Raw genomic sequence first — 18,876 nt, 5'->3', positions numbered from 1 at the left:
CTGAAAGCAACACTTTTACTGTATGACTGGATGCATTTAAAAAGATGCTTTAAAACTTTCTTACTTTCACCACATTTGTGACTCGTGATACAAATTTTCCTTGCAGGCAATCCACACAGTAATCATGCATTGCTTAAAAACCCAATCATAACTACAAAAAATTCTAACTTAAAAAATAATCTAGTTAATAGCAGACATCTTAGTGTGAAACTGCTGGCGTGCAAAGTATCAGCTGTACATTCAGAAGGTTCTGACTGCATGACTGTTTTTCCAAAAAGCTGACTCCTTTCAGTCAGGTCAGCTCCTGTGGAACAAAACACAGACGTCAGTGATGAACTTGTGATGAAAAGCCAGAAACGTCCTGCTGACCAGGTCTGACTTACACAGTAATCCTGCAGTTTCTCGCCTGCACGTAGCTTCCAGTGTATCTGATGTCACACTGCACCTCGTTGTTGGAGAAATCTGACTCCTGGACCAGCTGTGATGGGTTCACTGACACCTGAAAAGGAAAATTGCAAGCATGTGAGAAATGTGCTTCTTTCAGTTCTGTTGACTTGTTGTGTCTCCATTTAACTTGATTCCATTTATGTACAAAAACATTTTTTTTTCAGATTCACTGCTAATGTGATGAGTATTTGAGTCTAATACTACCTTGAGAATGTAGTTTCCTGGAGGTACGTCAGTGATGTCGATCCACTGGCAGTCGATGTTGGCATGATATGTATCATAGCAACCAGGGCCAAGCCCCTAAAGAATACATATGACAGAAAGGGCAAAATCACTCATACTTAAAGTTACTGGCTGGATGAATGGTGGACCAGATGAATGACTGGCTGGTCAGCCCGGTCTCACAATTTTTTTTTCGTGCTCCCGTCACGAAATGAGTCAAATTTTCGTGATGGGTTTTTTTTTTAAACTCACTATTACTAACCCTACTCCTATTCCCAACCCTAACCTTAACCTTAACCTTAACCATAACCTAATCCTACTCCTTCCCCCAAGCCTAACTATAACCACCCCGACCCCCCCCCCCACTTCACTTTTAATTTCGTGCAGCCATCACATAATGAATTAGAATGAATTTGTGCTGCCCTAACGAAAATGAGGCGCTTTTCGTCACAATATCACAAACCAATAGATTAATGTATATTTTGTGCTGCTGAATCATGACTTGCCGTGAGACTGGGTTGGGCTGGATGACTGACCAACTGACTGACTGACTGACTAGATGGATGAATGGTCAGCTGGCTGATTGACTGACTGACCAATTGAGTGACTGGCTGGCTGACTAGGTGGATGAATGGTTAACTGGCTGGCTGACTGACTGACTGACTAGAGGAATGGATGGATGGATGGATGACCATTTGACTGACTGGCTGGTTGACTGACCAGTTGACTTACTGACTGACTGACTGACTGACTGATTGACTGTTTGGCTGACTAGATGTATAAATGGTCAGCTGGCTGACTGACCGACCGACTGACTGACTAGATAGATAGATGGCTGACTGACTGACTGGTTGGCTCTCTGGATGAATGGATGGTTGGATGGATGGCTGGCTGGTTAGCTGAATGGCTGACCAATTGACTGACTGGCTGGTTGCCTGACCAACTGACTGACTGACTGACTGACTGACTGGATGAACATCTGACCAACTGACTGACTGGCTGGTTGCCTGACCAATTGATTGACTGACTGACTGGATGAACATCTGACCAACTGACTGACTGACTGACTGACTGGATGAATGGCTAACCAATTGACTGACTGGCTAGTTGAATAGATGGATGAATGGTCAGCTGGCTGACCAACTGGTTGAATAGCTGACTGACTGACTGACTGACTAGATGAATGGATGGCTGACCGACTGACTGTTTGACTCTCTGGATGACTGACTGACTGACTAATTGACTGACTGGCTGGTTGACTGACCAATTTACTGACTGACTGACTGGCTGGCTGACTAGATGGATGAAAGATCAACTGGCTGACTGACTGAGTGACTGACTGATCGACTAACTAGATGGATGGATGGCTGACCTACTGACTGGTTGGCTCTCTGGATGGATGGTTGGCTGGCTGGCTGGCTGACTGACTGACTGACCAATTGACTTACTAGCTGGTTGACGGACCAATTGACTGACTGATTGACTGGCTGACTAGATGGATGAATGGTCAGCTGGCTGACTGACTGACGGACTAGATGGGTGAATGGCTGACTGACTGACTGGTTGTCTCTCTGGATGAATGGATGGTTGGATGGTTTGATACAAAGCAGAAAGTTTGACCACATTACACCCATTTTGGCATCCCTTCACTGGCCTCCTGTCCCTGTGAGATGAGATTTTAAGGTTCTGCTACTAGCCTATAAAATTGTTCACGGACTGGCCCCTCCCTACCTAGCTGACCTAATTAAACCCTACGTACCAGCCTGGGCTTTGCGTTCTCAGGGTGCATTTGGTGATATATAAATAAAAATAACTTGAAATTGAAAAAAATGGCTGGCTGACTGACCAATTAACTGACTGACTGAATAGATGGATGAATGGTTAGTTGGCTGACTGACTGACTAGATGGATGGATGGCTGACCACTTTACTAGTTGGCTCTCTGGATGGATGGATGGATGGATTACAAATCCATCAATCTGAAGTCAGACTAACCTGCGTATGTGCGGTGCAAGCGAAGCGGCGTTGTTTTCCCGGGTCACAGGATGTATCTTCCAGACAGAAACTGGCCTTGTGTCCTTCAGCCACCTTCTGTCCATTGGAGGCATCCAGCAGGTCATAGTTGCTAAAGGCCTCCATACTGTGATAGTGTCTGAGAAAAGAAAGCGACAAGAAACAATAACTTTCAAATCTAATGTGAGAATGTCTGATGTGAAACCATCTGGTGTCCAAAAATCTGGTGCTTTGTGTGAATCAATATCAAATGTAGACATCAGACTAGTTTGTACTGTACATGCATGATACGAGATGATGATGATGATGATGATTATTATTATTATTATGCATGATTCTCGTATGTACTTTTACAGCTTCAAGGTGTATTGGGACAAAGACGTATTTTCTTAAAAAGAAGACAGTTTGCCAAAATGCACATGGGAGACTTGAACTGAGATTTGATGTGTTTTCTTGTTTAAGTCCTTCTCTGATTCACCATACCATGAAGCTGTGACTGTGATGATGCAACCAAAAAAAGCTGTTTCTCTAATCACAGCCACAGAACCCTATGTTTCCTTCAAAGTTGTCATGGGACTCTTGATGGCTTCCCTCACTAGTCTCCTTTGTGCACAGTCACTCAGTTTTTGATAACTGCCTTCTCTAGACAGACTGAGTACACTTTGCCATATTGTTTGTTATTTCTTAATGACTGAGGTAAATAAAGTCCAAGACATTTTCAGTGATTTGGCAATGTTCATGTATATGTCTCCCTAATTTATCCAATCACTTGTGGGCTGTGAGAAGAGAGGGAGCATCTGGATAAATGACTGTAATTCCTAAAAGGTTAGAGTGATATTTTAGTTAAATGCTTTGATTTAAAGCTAAAAGTCTACACTACAAGCACTCTACAATGTGAGGCAAAGTTCCAAAATATTTGTCACTGTCCAGATACTTATTGGGTCTGATTGAAATAGTGAACGCACTGGTGACAGCTGTGCCATTCCCACTCATGTCTGGGTTTCACTGGGAGAAAATCTGCTGCTCCTTGGTTCTTCACACGCTGAGGGAACCGCAGCAGGACTCTGTAGTCCAGGTCTCCAACATTTGGATTGTACGCAGACCTACAGGAAAACAACATGGAGAAAAACAGCTAAGTTCAGAGTTCCAACTGAACATTGTATGTGGTCATGGGTAGGGCTGGAACTCCAACTCCACCCACCTTCACCACACCCTTCCTGAATCTTAGCAGTCTGACCATAATGCCATCTCAAATTTGAAATTTCTTTCAAAATCTTACCGCTGGGTTTAGCTCCAGGCCCTCTGTGGCCCTTCCATGGAATAAACGAGTTCAGGAAATAAATGCATGGATTTCAAAAGTTTGTGAGCTAGTCCATTAGTTTAATACCGTCACGAAATTTGGCACATTTTCGTGACGGTATCACAAAATTAATTCATGATGGTATTGCGAAATTTGGGGTGACACAAGGTGTGGGGGCATGGGGGGGGGGTTATAGTTAGGATTATGGTTAAGGTTAGGATTCAGGTTAAAGGAAAGAGTAAGGTTAGAAATAGTGAAATAAACTTGAGTCACAAAATTGCCACTCTTTGTGAAGACCTTATATACACTCAACAAAAATATAAACGCAACACTTTTGGTTTTGCTCCCATTTTGTATGAGATGAACTCAAAGATCTAAAACTTTTTCCACATACACAATATCACCATTTCCCTCAAATATTGTTCACAAACCAGTCTAAATCTGTGATAGTGAGCACTTCTCCTTTGCTGAGATAATCCATCCCACCTCACAGGTGTGCCATATCAAGGTGCTGATTAGACACCATGATTAGTGCACAGGTGTGCCTTAGACTGCCCACAATAAAAGGCCACTCTGAAAGGTGCAGTTTTATCACACAGCACAATGCCACAGATGTCGCAAGATTTGAGGGAGCGTGCAATTGGCATGCTGACAGCAGAGCTGTCAACCAGAGCTGTTGCTTGTGTATTGAATGTTCATTTCTCTACCATTAGCCGTCTCCAAAGGCGTTTAAGAGAATTTGGCAGTACATCCAACCAGCCTCACAACCGCAGACCACGTGTAACCACACCAGCCCAGGACCTCCACATCCAGCATGTTCACCTCCAAGATCGTCTGAGACCAGCCACTCGGACAGCTGCTGAAACAGTCGGTTTGCATAACCAAAGAATTTCTGCACAAACTGTCAGAAACCGTCTCAGGGAAGCTCATCTGCATGCTCGTCGTCCTCATCGGGGTCTCGACCTGACTCCAGTTCGTCGTCGTAACCGACTTGAGTCGGCAAATGCTCACATTCGCTGGCGTTTGGCACGTTGGAGAGGTGTTCTCTTCACGGACGAATCCCGGTTCACACTGTTTAGGGCAGATGGCAGACAGCGTGTGTGGCGTAGTGTGGGTGAGCGGCTTTCTGATGTCAGTGTTGTGGATCGAGTGGCCCATGGTGGCGGTGGGGTTATGGTATGGGCAGGCGTCTGTTATGGACGAAGAACACAGGTGCATTTTATTGATGGCATTTTGAATGCACAGAGATACCGTGACGAGATCCTGAGGCCCATTGTTGTGCCATACATCCAAGAACATCATCTCATGTTGCAGCAGGATAATGCACGGCCCCATGTTGCAAGGATCTGTACACAATTCTTGGAAGCTGAAAATGTCCCAGTTCTTGCATGGCCGGCATACTCACCGGACATGTCACCCATTGAGCATGTTTGGGATGCTCTGGACCGGCGTATACGACAGCGTGTACCAGTTCCTGCCAATATCCAGCAACTTCGCACAGCCATTGAAGAGGAGTGGACAAACATTCCACAGGCCACAACTGACAACCTGATCAACTCTATGCGAAGGAGATGTGTTGCACTGCATGAGGCAAATGGTGGTCACACCAGATACTGACTGGTATCCCCCCCAATAAAACAAAACTGCACCTTTCAGAGTGGCCTTTTATTGTGGGCAGTCTAAGGCACACCTGTGCACTAATCATGGTGTCTAATCAGCATCTTGATATGGCACACCTGTGAGGTGGGATGGATTATCTCAGCAAAGGAGAAGTGCTCACTATCACAGATTTAGACTGGTTTGTGAACAATATTTGAGGGAAATGGTGATATTGTGTATGTGGAAAAAGTTTTAGATCTTTGAGTTCATCTCATACAAAATGGGAGCAAAACCAAAAGTGTTGCGTTTATATTTTTGTTGAGTGTATATATTGTACAATATATTGTATTGGATATTTCAGTTTTCTACTGGTCATGTGTCCTATGACCTTAACTCAAGGCCATAACCGTTTAACTCAAAACAGTTTGGAAACAGCGTGAAATAAACATGGTGGAAGGGTTGTGTATTAGTCAAGAAAATTTTGGATGGAACTGATCAAGTGTCAAGGCCACACAGAACCATATCATAATATCAGTATCTCTAAATCACAAACAATTTATTTGCCTGAATCATGTTAATAATGTAAGAAGCAGATCTTGTACTCAGTGTCTGTCCTGTTTTGTTTTTCTGTTGTTCTGCCTAAATTTTAAGAAATTTTCCAAATTGACGTGTGTTCTGTCAGAAGGGCAGTTGTTATTTTTAAACAATAATTGGCTACATGCACTAGGATTTGTGGCGTACTTCTGATTCAAACAATACTACTTGGTTGATTCCGGTCTAGTTGTTAAAGCGCTTACGAACAGCCTTTGTCCTATTTTAGCATGAGTATATGCAGGAAAATATTTAAAAGGGAACATTTTCAAAAACAGGAGAAGAAATATTGAGTATTGCTGTGTCCCACTTTGTGCGGATTAGGGTTCCAAATTTAACAGCATTAGGCTTTATGACTTTCTGACTGATCCTGACTTGAGAAGACACTGGCTGAAAAACATACACAATTAAAGCCCAGGTTACACATAGACGGTTTTGTTGGCGGGCAGTACGTAGACCGAAGTTCGCGGTAGTTCCGGCTGTTTTCGCGGTGGAAAGGGGCGGAGCATTTTGCCGGCATTTTGAGCGCCGTACTAGCCGCAAATGCGCGGATAAAACGCCGCTAAATACGCCGAATAAAGCGGCGTTTTGACGCCATAGCATTCAGTACACGTCAGGCAACGGGGGTTAATACCCAGTTCTATCCTTTACAATCGCAGGTTAAGACGCGCGTGTGAACGGCGGTGTTCTGCTGCCGCCGATAATGCCCTGTGTACTGCTGGATTTATCCAGGCAAATCCTGCGTTACTCCAGGAACGTTTGCATATAGGCACCGCCCCCAGAGTATAATACGCTGAAGCAGCTGTCACTTCAGGGGGAGGGAGCTCATCTCTCAGCCTTTTCTTCTCCTTCCTTTTCCCCTCCTCAATGTGTTGCTCGTCTCCAGGACAGGGCTCTCCTCTGCTTCTGAACCAGACCTCTTGGTAAGTCCTTGCCGCTGCCAATTTTCTTTTAGGAGGTATACTGGACCTTCTCTGCAAAAATATCTGGAGCTGGCCACGAGTGAGAGGCCTGCATGCAGCGCGCTAGCGTTTTTATATTGACCGCCGCCTATCGGCCGTTTGGAACGCCGTTAACTGGGAGGTGGCGTTTAGAACCACGTACTGTTCGCTAGCGCCGCCATTTTCTCTGCCTCTGTCACCGGTTAAAACACCTTTGAGGACCTTTGTGGGCTCTATCGCCGTTTACACGCCATTGGTTAGGGATACAACGCCGGCCGGCAATTACGGTGGTGTAAACTGTGGCACTACAGGAAGGAGCAGGATGACACGGCGATTAAAAAGTATCAAATGCCGTTGTTCGCGTTGTCTCCATCATCACACGAATTCTCCAGGAGCGCTCCCAGAATTATTCGACATGTTGAATAATTTTTTCGCCGATTCCCGATAAAGCCGGAACTAAGCCACACCCCCTAGTGCCGGCGTTGACAACGGCGTTTGATCCTTAAGATGGCCAAAAACTCTTCCGGGAGCTCTTACCGTCTATGTGTAAACGGGGCTTAACACTGCAAAATGTTCTGTTAGTGGGAGCTTGGAATTTTTGTCCCTTTTGTCCCCAATCAAACAGTATCTGTTAGCAGCATTGCTGAGTTTTTGTCCCCAGTAAAGCAGCCTGTGTTGGCTGCCGCACAGAGCTTCTCTGTCCGCTAAAGCTGGCTCTGTTAGCGGCAGCTCAGAGTCACTGTCCCCATTAAAACAGTCTCGGTTAGCGGTTGTAGAAAATTTAACGAGATGAAGTACATAGAACATTAACCAAAAGCTAGCATTCCCAAGGAATCAATAAAGTTCTATCTAATCTAATCTAATCTAATCTAATCTAATCTAATCTAATCTAATCTAATCTAAAAGATAGCATTTGACATTATCTAATGTTGGTAATTGTTTTCTTACCTTCTTAGTTGTGTATATATGGTACAGCATATCATTTAAATTCTTTATCTATTTTGCTGGCATTTGCAGACGGCAGGTGTACAACATTGCTGCTGTTGGACTGGAAACAATGGCGCAGTATGAAAAAAAAGTGACAGGAAAGTGATTGTGCCACTAGACCTTTGTTGTTGTTATTTCAACTGTTGTGTATTCATGTGAACAAACAAAATGCAAGTAACATTTGCATATTTACAACAACTTCTCTTGCTTCACCACAAAATAAATGCCCAACCCCACCAAGAACACCCTCCTCTGGAGCCGCCACTGGCTGACACTATTAAATCTGAACTGGAACTGATATAGAAATGTGTGCTTATTGAAATTCTCTTCTCTTGTGTTTGCATTCACCTCAGACAACCTTTGCCATTCGTTCAGAGCTCATTCTACTTGGCAAAGTAACAAAGTCACTCAGATCAGAGGAGTGACTGTCTGTGTTGTCAGTCGGCTGCACTTTCCAAATAGAACTGAGGCCAATATTCATCCTAATGTGGCATCCCGAGAGGAATGTTAAACTCGGACCATTAGATTATTCATTAGTGAGAAAGTATTTAGGTTAAAAGAATCAGAGAATTTACACTGGTTTTGTCAACCTTTAGAAATCGTCAATAATTTTTTTTTAGTTTTAAAATTTAGTTTGATGACATATGTCTGCACCTGGAAAGACAGTTCTCTTCAGCAGCGCATCGCAGCGCGTACATCTGCATTTTGTGGATGTAGGAGGCAGCTTGGATGTAGTAAGGATCAGGAACCAAATCAGGGAGACCTGTGGGATTTGGGACACAGAGGTGAATGCAGTCATGATCAGGATATGCACTCACTCTCCACTCTTCAATACTAATTTCATTTGGAACAAAAATGTCCCTTGCATTTCGTACCGTTGTGGAAGAACTTGGTGCCAAAGCCCGTTCCGGGCGCATGGCGCACGGGGACTCTGACATTAGGCGGGTACGCGTTATAGAAAACTGAGTTTGTGTTAGAAACGCTGTGCTGATCCTGGGTGTCCCCTCCGTCTGTGTTTTCCAGCCTTGGATGAGAAAAGTTGATTTCTACTGCGTTGCTGTACAGCGCTGCAGGAGAATCATCTGATTCGCCTGCGCTGTCGGACTGCGCTCTGTGCGCGTATCCAAAGCTGCTTTGCTGCGGGATGCGGCGTTCATTCACACCATCCACGCCTGCAGTGACCCACTCAGACGTGTTCGGTCTCGTAGTTGATTTCAGGCTTCCAGACGTACGCGTAAAGTTGTGTGCGCTCACCGGTGACGCGCTCTGTTGCGCACCAGCATCGTCCGCCGGAGAACTGCGACCTCCTCTTGGGATTCCGCTACCAGAGAACTCCTGCATGTTGCTGGGTGTTGGAGTGCTGACATTAAACGTGTTTTTGTGAGAACGGTGTCCAACAGCTGCAGGTCTGGTGGTCACCGTGCGCGGTCGGGACTGAACCGACCCGACGTTGGGTAGCCGCGATGCAATCATGTACTGTCCTCCATCTGCGCCCAAAACGGATGCACCCATTTGACTGAGGTCGTTTTGGTAAGAGCTGTCTGCAGACCTGGTTCTGGTGGTTCTGCTTAAGGGCGCAGAAGGCGGATGAAGCCGATTCAAATTGTTTTTTGTGGTCAGTAAGAGCTGAGGGCGCCTTCTGGTCTGAGCAGGTGATCGATACTGAGTCCCTGTGCTCAATAAACTATAAACGCGACCGTTGTTCTCCCACTGAATCCTCTGTCTCCACGGTCCGACACGCGCGCGTAAATGGTGCTGACCGTTCCCAAAACACACCAGAACATCTAGAAAGAAAATGAACAGAAATCCAAACTTCTCCATTTCTCAAAGTGATGACGGCCCTGTCGGACGAGCTGCAGCACTGAAACAAAAGTGACCAACATCAAACTTTGACGCTGGGGATGAGGAGGACTGGTGTCACGTGCGTTAGGCGGGTGCGCCAAAAAAAAAAAAAAAAAAAAAAAAATCCACGCAAAGTTTGGGTTGAGGCGTGTTCAAGTGTCTGTAACCACCCCTCGAATTACAGGGGAGACTTGGAACTTCCAAAAGAAGCAAAAATAAAACTTGTTTTTGTGTGTGTGTGTGTGTGTGGGGGTATGCTGTCTTACCTGCAGTGGTAAATGTAACAACACAATGTTAAATTATTTAAAAAATTTACTGTACATTTTAATTGATTTGTTGCTCGAAAAATAGCAACCTATGAGTCTTTCACCAAACAGGTTAACAAGAGACACACAAATTAAAATATTCCCATGTGTCCACCAAGAATGATCTGATAACTTTTTCCTTGTAATGACAACACACAAGCTCACCAAGATCGCACTGATTTAAATGTGTGTGTGTTTATATTTATATATATAAACACACACACACACATATATACTCAACAAAAATATAAACGCAACACTTTTGGTTTTGCTCCCATTTTGTATGAGATGAACTCAAAGATCTAAAACTTTTTCCACATACACAATATCACCATTTCCCTCAAATATTGTTCACAAACCAGTCTAAATCTGTGATAGTGAGCACTTCTCCTTTGCTGAGATAATCCATCCCACCTCACAGGTGTGCCATACCAAGATGCTGATTAGACACCATGATTAGTGCACAGGTGTGCCTTAGACTGCCCACAATAAAAGGCCACTCTGAAAGGTGCAGTTTTGTTTTATTGGGGGGGGATACCAGTCAGTATCTGGTGTGACCACCATTTGCCTCATGCAGTGCAACACATCTCCTTCGCATCATCCGTGAAGAGAACACCTCTCCAATGTGCCAAACGCCAGCGAATGTGAGCATTTGCCCACTCAAGTCGGTTACGACGACGAACTGGAGTCAGGTCGAGACACCGATGAGGACGACGAGCATGCAGATGAGCTTCCCTGAGACGGTTTCTGACAGTTTGTGCAGAAATTCTTTGGTTATGCAAACCGATTGTTTCAGCAGCTGTCCGAGTGGCTGGTCTCAGACGATCTTGGAGGTGAACATGCTGGATGTGGAGGTCCTGGGCTGGTGTGGTTACATGTGGTCTGCGGTTGTGAGGCTGGTTGGATGTACTGCCAAATTCTCTGAAACGACTTTGGAGAAGGCCTATGGTAGAGAAATGAACATTCAATACACGAGCAACAGCTCTGGTTGACATTCCTGCTGTCAGCATGCCAATTGCACGCTCCCTCAAATCTTGTGACATCTGTGGCATTGTGCTGTGTGATAAAACTGCACCTTTCAGAGTGGCCTTTTATTGTGGGCAGTCTAAGGCACACCTGTGCACTAATCATGGTGTCTAATCAGCATCTTGGTATGGCACACCTGTGAGGTGGGATGGATTATCTCAGCAAAGGAGAAGTGCTCACTATCACAGATTTAGACTGGTTTGTGAGCAATATTTGAGGGAAATGGTGATATTGTGTATGTGGAAAAAGTTTTAGATCTTTGAGTCCATCTCATACAAAATGGGAGCAAAACCAAAAGTGTTGTGTTTATATTTTTGTTGAGTGTATATAGTTTTGAAGGATACACAGGACGTTTATTTTATTTTAATGTCAATGTCTTTCAGCCACCTGGCTTCTAAAATTTTGGAGGTATTACCTGCTGTTACCCGTTTTTTATGTTTCTAAAATTTTGGAGGTATTACCTGCTGTTACCCGTTTTTTTATGTTGGTTAGAACCAAATAATTTACAGTGTACCAACATTAAAAAAATCTTTCGATTGAGAAGTTAGATAATTTCTTATTTTGTTTGAACGCTTCTTTCCAGATTTAACAAACTTAATTCAAGACATTTTGTCAAGTGAAAATATCTGTCCATGCAGCAAGATAATTTCCCTCAGGTTTAGTATTGTTTTTAGACACCTCTTTTTTGCAGTGTAGGGGGATCATCATGCAAATGTAAGCAGACAGGAAACTAAAAAGAAAAATTGAGAAGTCAGCCTTGATCTTATTAGCAGTCTTGCCAGTTTTAATTTTTTTAGAGATGTGGAATTTTTTTTGAAGCAATAGGTTTTATTAAGTTGTACAATTTTGTGTTTTCTTAGTAAACTTTTAAAAAGATAAATTTGCCTCATTTGCATCTCAAATACTAGTTGCTAGACTGACTTCAAAAGTGTGACACAGAAGACTAAAAATAGAGTGCTACTACATTGCCATTATAAATTTATGTCATGGCCACACGATTAGGCCAGTAACAAGGAGATATAGTAAAGTAACTTCTTTATTTTGCTGTCACCACAGCTGATCTGACATGGATCTGCATCTTATTTGGTGCATTTTATGAAAGATGCCCATCGAGACACCACTGTGTGAAAATGCATTACATTGTGTCACAATTTCAACCTTTGCCTGGAATCTGTACCTTTAACAGATATTTCTCAAAATCATCACTTTTTTGGGCCCTATTCATTCATCCAAATCAGACCAAAAACTGTTATTTTGTTCACACACACAAAAATGAAGAGACTAAAAAAAAAAAAAAAAAAAAAAAACTTTAATTACAGCATCCTTTTGCCAAGATTTGGACACCGCTGACAAAACACTTATTTAAACAGTAAATGGACTGCATTTATATAGAGCTTTTCCATCTGCATCAGATGCTCAAAGTGCTTTACACATCAATGCCTCACATTCACCCTGATATGAGGCTGCTGCCATGCAAGGCACTCACTACAAACCAGGTACAACTAGGGGATTAAGGACCTTGCCCAAGGGCCCTTAGTAATACAGTCAGGCTGGGATTTGAACCGAGGATCCTCTGGTCTCAAGCCCAACACTTTAATCACGAGACCATCACCTCCTTACTTAAAGGGCTGTTTGGTTCCCTGGAGCCCCATAGATGCCATTGACCCCCAGCCCCTTGAAAATACATGAGACCATGTTTTACTACATTGAGTGCAAAAATGAATTCCTATGTATTAACTTGTGCATGAGATTCATTTACACATAAGATAAATATTGACAAAGTCATTATTTATACATCTAGAGCCCTGGTACATTCCAGCCGCCCCTCGTTATAACAGTAGTACTTGGTAAGTCATGGACACATTAAGCTTTATTTTAACTTGAGGCAGGTGAGGTCAACTTCATTGTTTAGGGGGAAAAAAATTCTGCAGTCAGTTGAGCTGGCAATTCAGCAGCCATTTGAATTTTGTGGTGTACCTACTTGTGCTCTTACACAAGGGTGCTGGAAGCAGTCAAAATGGAATTACAGACTGAATGAACAGTATTTGTACTCAGTGAAACACTATGTAAAAAATGAAAATGTAAACAGCATTGGCCCAAAGGTAGGATTCTGACTGTATGTAAAGTTAACCTTTGGTGTCCTTCAAACAGTGGCTGTGTGCAGTGAGCGCCGCATTATCTTGTGAAAATTTAATGAAAATGTGTTCATACGATGTCACAAAATGTGGCTCCAATGTTATACATATATGTATAGTCTGTCACCACTTTGGAACTCTGTAGTTTCCAATAAAGTAGCTGCACTGACAAACACACCTTTTCTTTATTTATCTGAGGTATTATGAGTGTTTACTCCCTTCTGAGAAATGACAAATTACTTTAACCCATTCATACAGAGGTAATATGAGCACATGATACAAATCCAGCACTAACGGCATAAATCCCAGCATGTGTGACCTACTCTGAGATATCCTTGAGATCAGCCATTTCAAAACTAGAGTCGGTGTATAGCAAATATCAAAATGAACTTAATGATCCTGTATAGCATAATTTATGACTACATGGAGACTCAATAAATACTTGTCCAACACAGGTTTTTGCTAACCCATTATGCATTTTACTTGCAAATGAATGAGATGAGCACATGGTTCAACAACACGTATTGGTTCAAAATAATGACAACATATTAACGATCTGGTCAAAAAAATCCCTGAAGATATCAGACTGAAGTTGTGATGACAAAGTCAGTGAAACGTTAACAATGCTTTCGTCTATTTACAAAGAAATAATAAAATTAAAAACATGCTGTAAAAAAACAAGTGCTGGGATTATTTACAGCTTTGTACAGGGATGGAGATGAAGCTTCATGCTGCAAGAGATACAGAAAAGGTCAAGGTTATAATATTATTTAAATAGACATATATTTATTTATTTAGGTCAGCAATTAATTTGTTCAAAACAACAGTTTTTATATGCACAAATTAATCTGTCAGACAGGCCGAGTTTCAAATAAATCCTCACCTATAAACGATTGAGCAAGGTGTTATGGATTTCCATGTACACCTGCTGGTAGATTTCCTCCCTTGTTTTCAAACCATCCAGGTATGCTGAAAAAAAAAAAAAAAAAAAAAAAAAAAAAAGGACTAATCACAAAGTGAAATCTACAACAATATCAATAAGGAAAACAATAATTCTAATGGAAAGTCAGACCCAGATCCGAGTGGCTTACCAATGTTCAAACCGGTGGCCTCCATCTCTCTCCTGTGCTTCAGGTACATGGGCCACACGTGGCCGTCAAACAGACCGGGAGGGTCCGGCACGGTGTACTGTCTTGTACTGAAAAATGGAGTTACATGACTTATAGTCACTGATATGCAAGGTTTAGGAGAAGACATTAAGAATAGAGAGTAAAAAAAAAAAAAAAAAAAAACGGTCACAAAAATTTGACTCATTTCGTCACGGGAGCACGAAAAAATATATATATATATATATATATATAAATATATATATATAGATAGTAGAATTGGAGATTCTACCATATATAAACACTGTGATCAGAGAATCTACTGGCAGAATCCCAGCAGAGACTCCGATCGGAAACTACACTAGTAGAGCCTGCAGTTGGAGTAGATAGATATGTGAATAGACAGATTTTTCTAATTTCCACAGTAAGGTATTGCTGTCATTCTATGTCTAGATATCATCTTGTCATGATAATGAATGGCATGGTAGAATTGGAGTGTCTACCAGTAGAGTCTCCGATTCTGTCAGTAGATTCTCCAATTGGAGAATCTACTCGTCGTTTCCGATCAGAGATTCTACTAGCAGAATCTCCAATTCTACCAAATCGCAGACTCTACTTTGAAATATAATAGGTAAAGGTGAGTACATTTTAGCATTCACTCACCTTCTTCTCCTCTTGCACTCTTCATAGGGGATAGAGATGTAATAGCACTTGTCAAAAACATCTAGCAGGGGTCTGGAGAGACAAAGCAAGCAGCTACTGATGAATAAGGTTTCCATCACATATGCACTGCTGAAATCCAAATCTTTGCATGTGCAGAACGCACCCTGTGTGCTCAGAGCAGAGCCTGAGCACACAGGGTACGGATCAGCCCTCACAGTGCATCTGGAAAGTATTCACAGTGCCTCATTTTCCCCACTTTTTATTATGTTACAGCCTTATTACGTCCACCAAGGACATGATAACATCATAGGCATTTATTTATTTATTTGTATGTCTATCTGTTAGCAAGATTACTTCAAAACTACTGCAGTTTGATGAAATTTTCACCACAGATAGTAGACCAAGAAAGACTCCATTAAATTTTGGAGGTGATCCAGATCTGGGTCCAGATTTCACTTTATATAGCAAGGCTGTGAAATGAAAACTGTGAAATCCGAAGAAAATTTGCAGGGGGTCTGGGGAGCATAGGCCCGCAGGAGCCGGGGTCTCGGGCCCCATGGGATCCCAGAAACCAAATAAATTTTTTTATCTAATTATACATTTTTAACATCTCCTGGAACAAAAAAAAAAAAAAAAAAAAATCTCAAAATTAGTGCATATGTAAATGACCCTGTATTCAACCTTTCATTTTAACCGTCAGTGATCATGTTGAAATAACAGAATATAGGCTTTGAAGGATTACTTCCAAACTACTTAATGGATTCTCACCAAATTTACACCACAGATAGATATTAGGTCATGGAAGACTCCGCTGAATTTTGGAGGGGATCTGGATCTGGATCAAGATTTCACTTTATATAGGCTTTGAAGGATTACATCAAAACTACTAAACAGATTCTTACAAAATTTGCACCAGATAGATATTAGGGCATGGAAGACTCCACTGAATTTTGGAGGTGATCTGGAGCTGTACTGGCGAACGCCAGAAATGTCTGATTGCTCTTGTTCTAAAATGCACCTGCCTGTCCTAAAACATGACTATAAAAGCCTTTGTCACCAGTAAAATTTTGTCCCCCGCCCCCCCCCCAAGTTAAGAAAAATGAGTGCCTGCGCCCTTTCACCCACTTTTTTTCTTGTTATAGCTTGAAATGAAAGAACAAACCCAAATTTGACAGCTACCACATCAGTGGTAATAAAGCAAAGATGCCAGATCTGCACAGGTCCAGAGGCAGATTTGCACAGTGCACAAATCAACCCACTGACAAAATGAATAAGGGAGCATACGGGTAGTTGTAGAGTAGGAACCCTTCTACAATCAGGATGTGGATCTGCTCCTCAGGGTCAGCCATTTCAGAAGCCGGAGATAAAATGACTCCATGAGAGCGGGCGAACTTCACAGGATTTTCCAACCAGCCCTTTATCGTGCTCGTCATGGCCTCCATATCCAAAGCTGTGATCACTGTGGACAAGGACCAACAGAAAAGGGTACAAGGAGGATCAGAGTATACTCTGAATTTGATGTTCTTTATAAAGATTATACGTCATCTTGGGGGAATTGTAGGAGGGTGAAGGAGCACTTATGTGAGTATCAGGTGGACAATGAGTCATTGGCAGTCGCCTGGAGTGAAATCCGGGTCTTACCATCCCACTGTCTAAAGCCGTCCTCCCCGACTTCTATCTGATCTGGTTTCTGAAATAACAGTCACCAATAAAACATTGCTGCAAGTCTCACAGCAACTGGAACACTTGCAGAACCCATTCACATGGCAGAAAAGAAAAAAAAAAAAGCAAATGCAAAATAGCATGCAAAAGGATGCAAGCAGCTTTAGGGAGATGGAAAGTTCTATTGTGGAACACAAAAGTCTGCACATGGTGAGTAGTAGGTGGGGGAGGGGGGTGAAGAGGGGGGCAGATGCTTCTGGTTCTTTCTGGATTCATGTAAGCATACAAGTTCAACACAGGAACATAAAGATAATTTATAAAGTAGTAATAAATAAATACATAACTAAAACCCCTGAAGCACAGATGTGGTTGAATGACTAAGTACAAAGGCACAAAGAGAGAACCAGGCAAAGTCAGAGTGTGGAGGAGAGGTGGGGAGGTGACCATGAAATGTTCATTATGCAGAGGAAAAGAAGGCAAACATAATATTAAAATAAATGCATTTGTCCATTTGCCAAAGCTTACCTTGTAAAAATCATCCTGATGCACAACGCAGCTGTTGGGTAACGTCTTGATCAACTTCTGTGTCAGGGTGGTCTTACCACCATTAGTGACGCTGTAGAGATCAGAGAGAGAGAGCGAGAAAAAGAAAAAGCACAACAGTATCAATCAAACTGTGGCACACAAGCAGCTTTTGTTAAACGCAGAACTAAATAAAATCTATGCAAGACTTTTTTTTGACAAATACAGTCACGAATAATCTTTAATGTTGCAAAGTCCATTTTTAAAATACTGGCAACAATTGCCAGTATTTTATAAAAAAACAAACAAAAAAAAAAAAAACATAAAAATGAAAAGAAGATTCTCACTCACATCTTAATCACCACCACACACATCCTGACAGAGCTACTCATTTGTAGATGTTTTAAAAATAATTAATTCATTTGGGAAAGGGGTTTTCCATTAGTTGTTTTAGATTCATTTTTTTTCAGTCCTCTTTAAATTAATGTAGGTAAGTACGAGTGTATCAGGCATAACTGAGTATAACAAAGAAAAAGCTGTTTAAAATGTAGCTTCGATCCAGTTCTGTTGCAGAAAACTACTGACACCTGCATTTTAACTTCTGAATATTTTTTCTTTCGGATCATCAAAGTGGTAACAAATCTCCCTCCACTTTTGAACCATCTCTGGCGGTAACATTTTCAAATGTCCCGCCATGTGTCCCGCTCGTTTCATGGCAACACAGCAGTCACACCGGATGTCACTGTAAACCGGTTTAAACAGCCCGGCCGGCAGTTGACGCAATAAGTGAATGAAAAAGCGCTCTAATAAATAATGATTATAAAAAAGTCCTGCGCACTGACACTGCAACTGCAAAAATAACAATAAGAAAATAAAATCATCTGGGTCATAATTCAACATCAGCTGCCCCAGTTTTTTGCCTCCAAAGTACAAGGACACTTCTCTCAATTTTACATCCATCAATTTACTTTTCCCTTTTTTTTATATCTATCAAAAACTAGCAAATAATTTACTCTTTCACAAAAGAAACTAAACTTACCCGCCAATTCCTATAATGTATTTCATCTTTTCGCCACTGATCCACAAAAAAATCAACCAAGAACACTGTAAAATAAAGACGTTTAAATCCAAACTGTCTACAAAAAGTAGTTGGATCCCAGTAAAGATTCTTCCTACTGCCTCAAAGTCAGCGGTGCATTCGTATATACACGTCAGGCGCACGCACAGCACGTACATTAAGGGGCGTGGCCAGGAAAACGATCGCGATGATCCACAAGCTTAACATATGGCAAGCTAAAAGTCGTTTTGCCCGAACTACTATACCGTTTTTGTATATTCTGTGTTAGTACGCGCCCACGGCCGACGTGCTTGATGAATTCCTGCGCAAAAAGTAGCTCCCAAACAATGCTGTATTGTGATGACAGTGCGTTTTCATGGGTAAAAAAAAAAAAAGCATAAGGAGTATATTTGGCACAGGAACTTGTGTATCTCGTGTGTTTTTACGCCTGAATTATCG

The 18,876-nt window shown here is 42.1% G+C and overlaps 2 protein-coding genes across 3 annotated transcripts; both read right to left on the bottom strand.

The window, feature by feature from the left end:
• Positions 1–270: 270 nt before the first annotated feature.
• loxl5a (lysyl oxidase-like 5a) lies at positions 271–9,963 on the bottom strand. Its single transcript, XM_034179826.1, has 7 exons — positions 8,975–9,963; positions 8,754–8,862; positions 3,647–3,784; positions 2,664–2,820; positions 652–747; positions 384–499; positions 271–304 (listed from the first exon to the last, which is right to left on the bottom strand). Exons 1-7 carry the CDS (start codon positions 9,918–9,920, stop codon positions 298–300), a joined length of 1,569 nt encoding a protein of 522 aa, XP_034035717.1. The 5' UTR covers positions 9,921–9,963; the 3' UTR covers positions 271–297.
• Positions 9,964–13,921: 3,958 nt separating this feature from the next.
• Positions 13,922–18,526, bottom strand: mibp (muscle-specific beta 1 integrin binding protein). Of its 2 annotated transcripts, XM_034179827.1 has the most exons (8): positions 18,400–18,526; positions 17,364–17,454; positions 16,818–16,866; positions 16,461–16,635; positions 15,177–15,248; positions 14,499–14,605; positions 14,291–14,376; positions 13,922–14,138 (listed from the first exon to the last, which is right to left on the bottom strand). In XM_034179827.1, exons 1-7 carry the CDS (start codon positions 18,423–18,425, stop codon positions 14,291–14,293), a joined length of 606 nt encoding a protein of 201 aa, XP_034035718.1. In that variant the 5' UTR covers positions 18,426–18,526; the 3' UTR covers positions 13,922–14,138. The 2 variants fall into 2 exon arrangements, with proteins under 2 accessions (XP_034035718.1, XP_034035719.1); XM_034179828.1 differs by lacking the exon at positions 16,818–16,866 and having other exon boundaries at positions 13,925–14,138; positions 18,400–18,437.
• Positions 18,527–18,876: the final 350 nt, after the last annotated feature.

This window comes from Thalassophryne amazonica, chromosome 10, assembly GCF_902500255.1.
Source record: "Thalassophryne amazonica chromosome 10, fThaAma1.1, whole genome shotgun sequence".
NCBI classification, from domain to species: Eukaryota; Metazoa; Chordata; class Actinopteri; order Batrachoidiformes; family Batrachoididae; genus Thalassophryne; species Thalassophryne amazonica.
Note: the sequence above shows the minus strand (reverse complement) of the source record. Positions and strands in the feature narration are given on the sequence as shown.

Bases quoted from the DNA above. Each gene is read 5' to 3' on its own strand.
- loxl5a (XM_034179826.1), bottom strand. From the start codon at position 9,920: ATGGAGAAGTTTGGATTTCTGTTCATTTTCTTTCTAGATGTTCTGGTG. The intron at 8,863-8,974 runs GTACGAAATGCA...CAAATCCCACAG, and splicing joins CACCAAGTTCTTCCACAACG to GTCTCCCTGATTTGGTTCCT. The intron at 3,785-8,753 runs GTGCAGACATAT...GTTTTCCTGTAG, and splicing joins GAAGAGAACTGTCTTTCCAG to GTCTGCGTACAATCCAAATG.
- mibp (XM_034179827.1), bottom strand. From the start codon at position 18,425: ATGAAATACATTATAGGAATTGGCGG. The intron at 17,455-18,399 runs GTAAGTTTAGTT...TGATCTCTACAG, and splicing joins TACATTATAGGAATTGGCGG to CGTCACTAATGGTGGTAAGA. The intron at 14,606-15,176 runs GTGAGTGAATGC...TCCATTTTTCAG, and splicing joins GAGTGCAAGAGGAGAAGAAG to TACAAGACAGTACACCGTGC.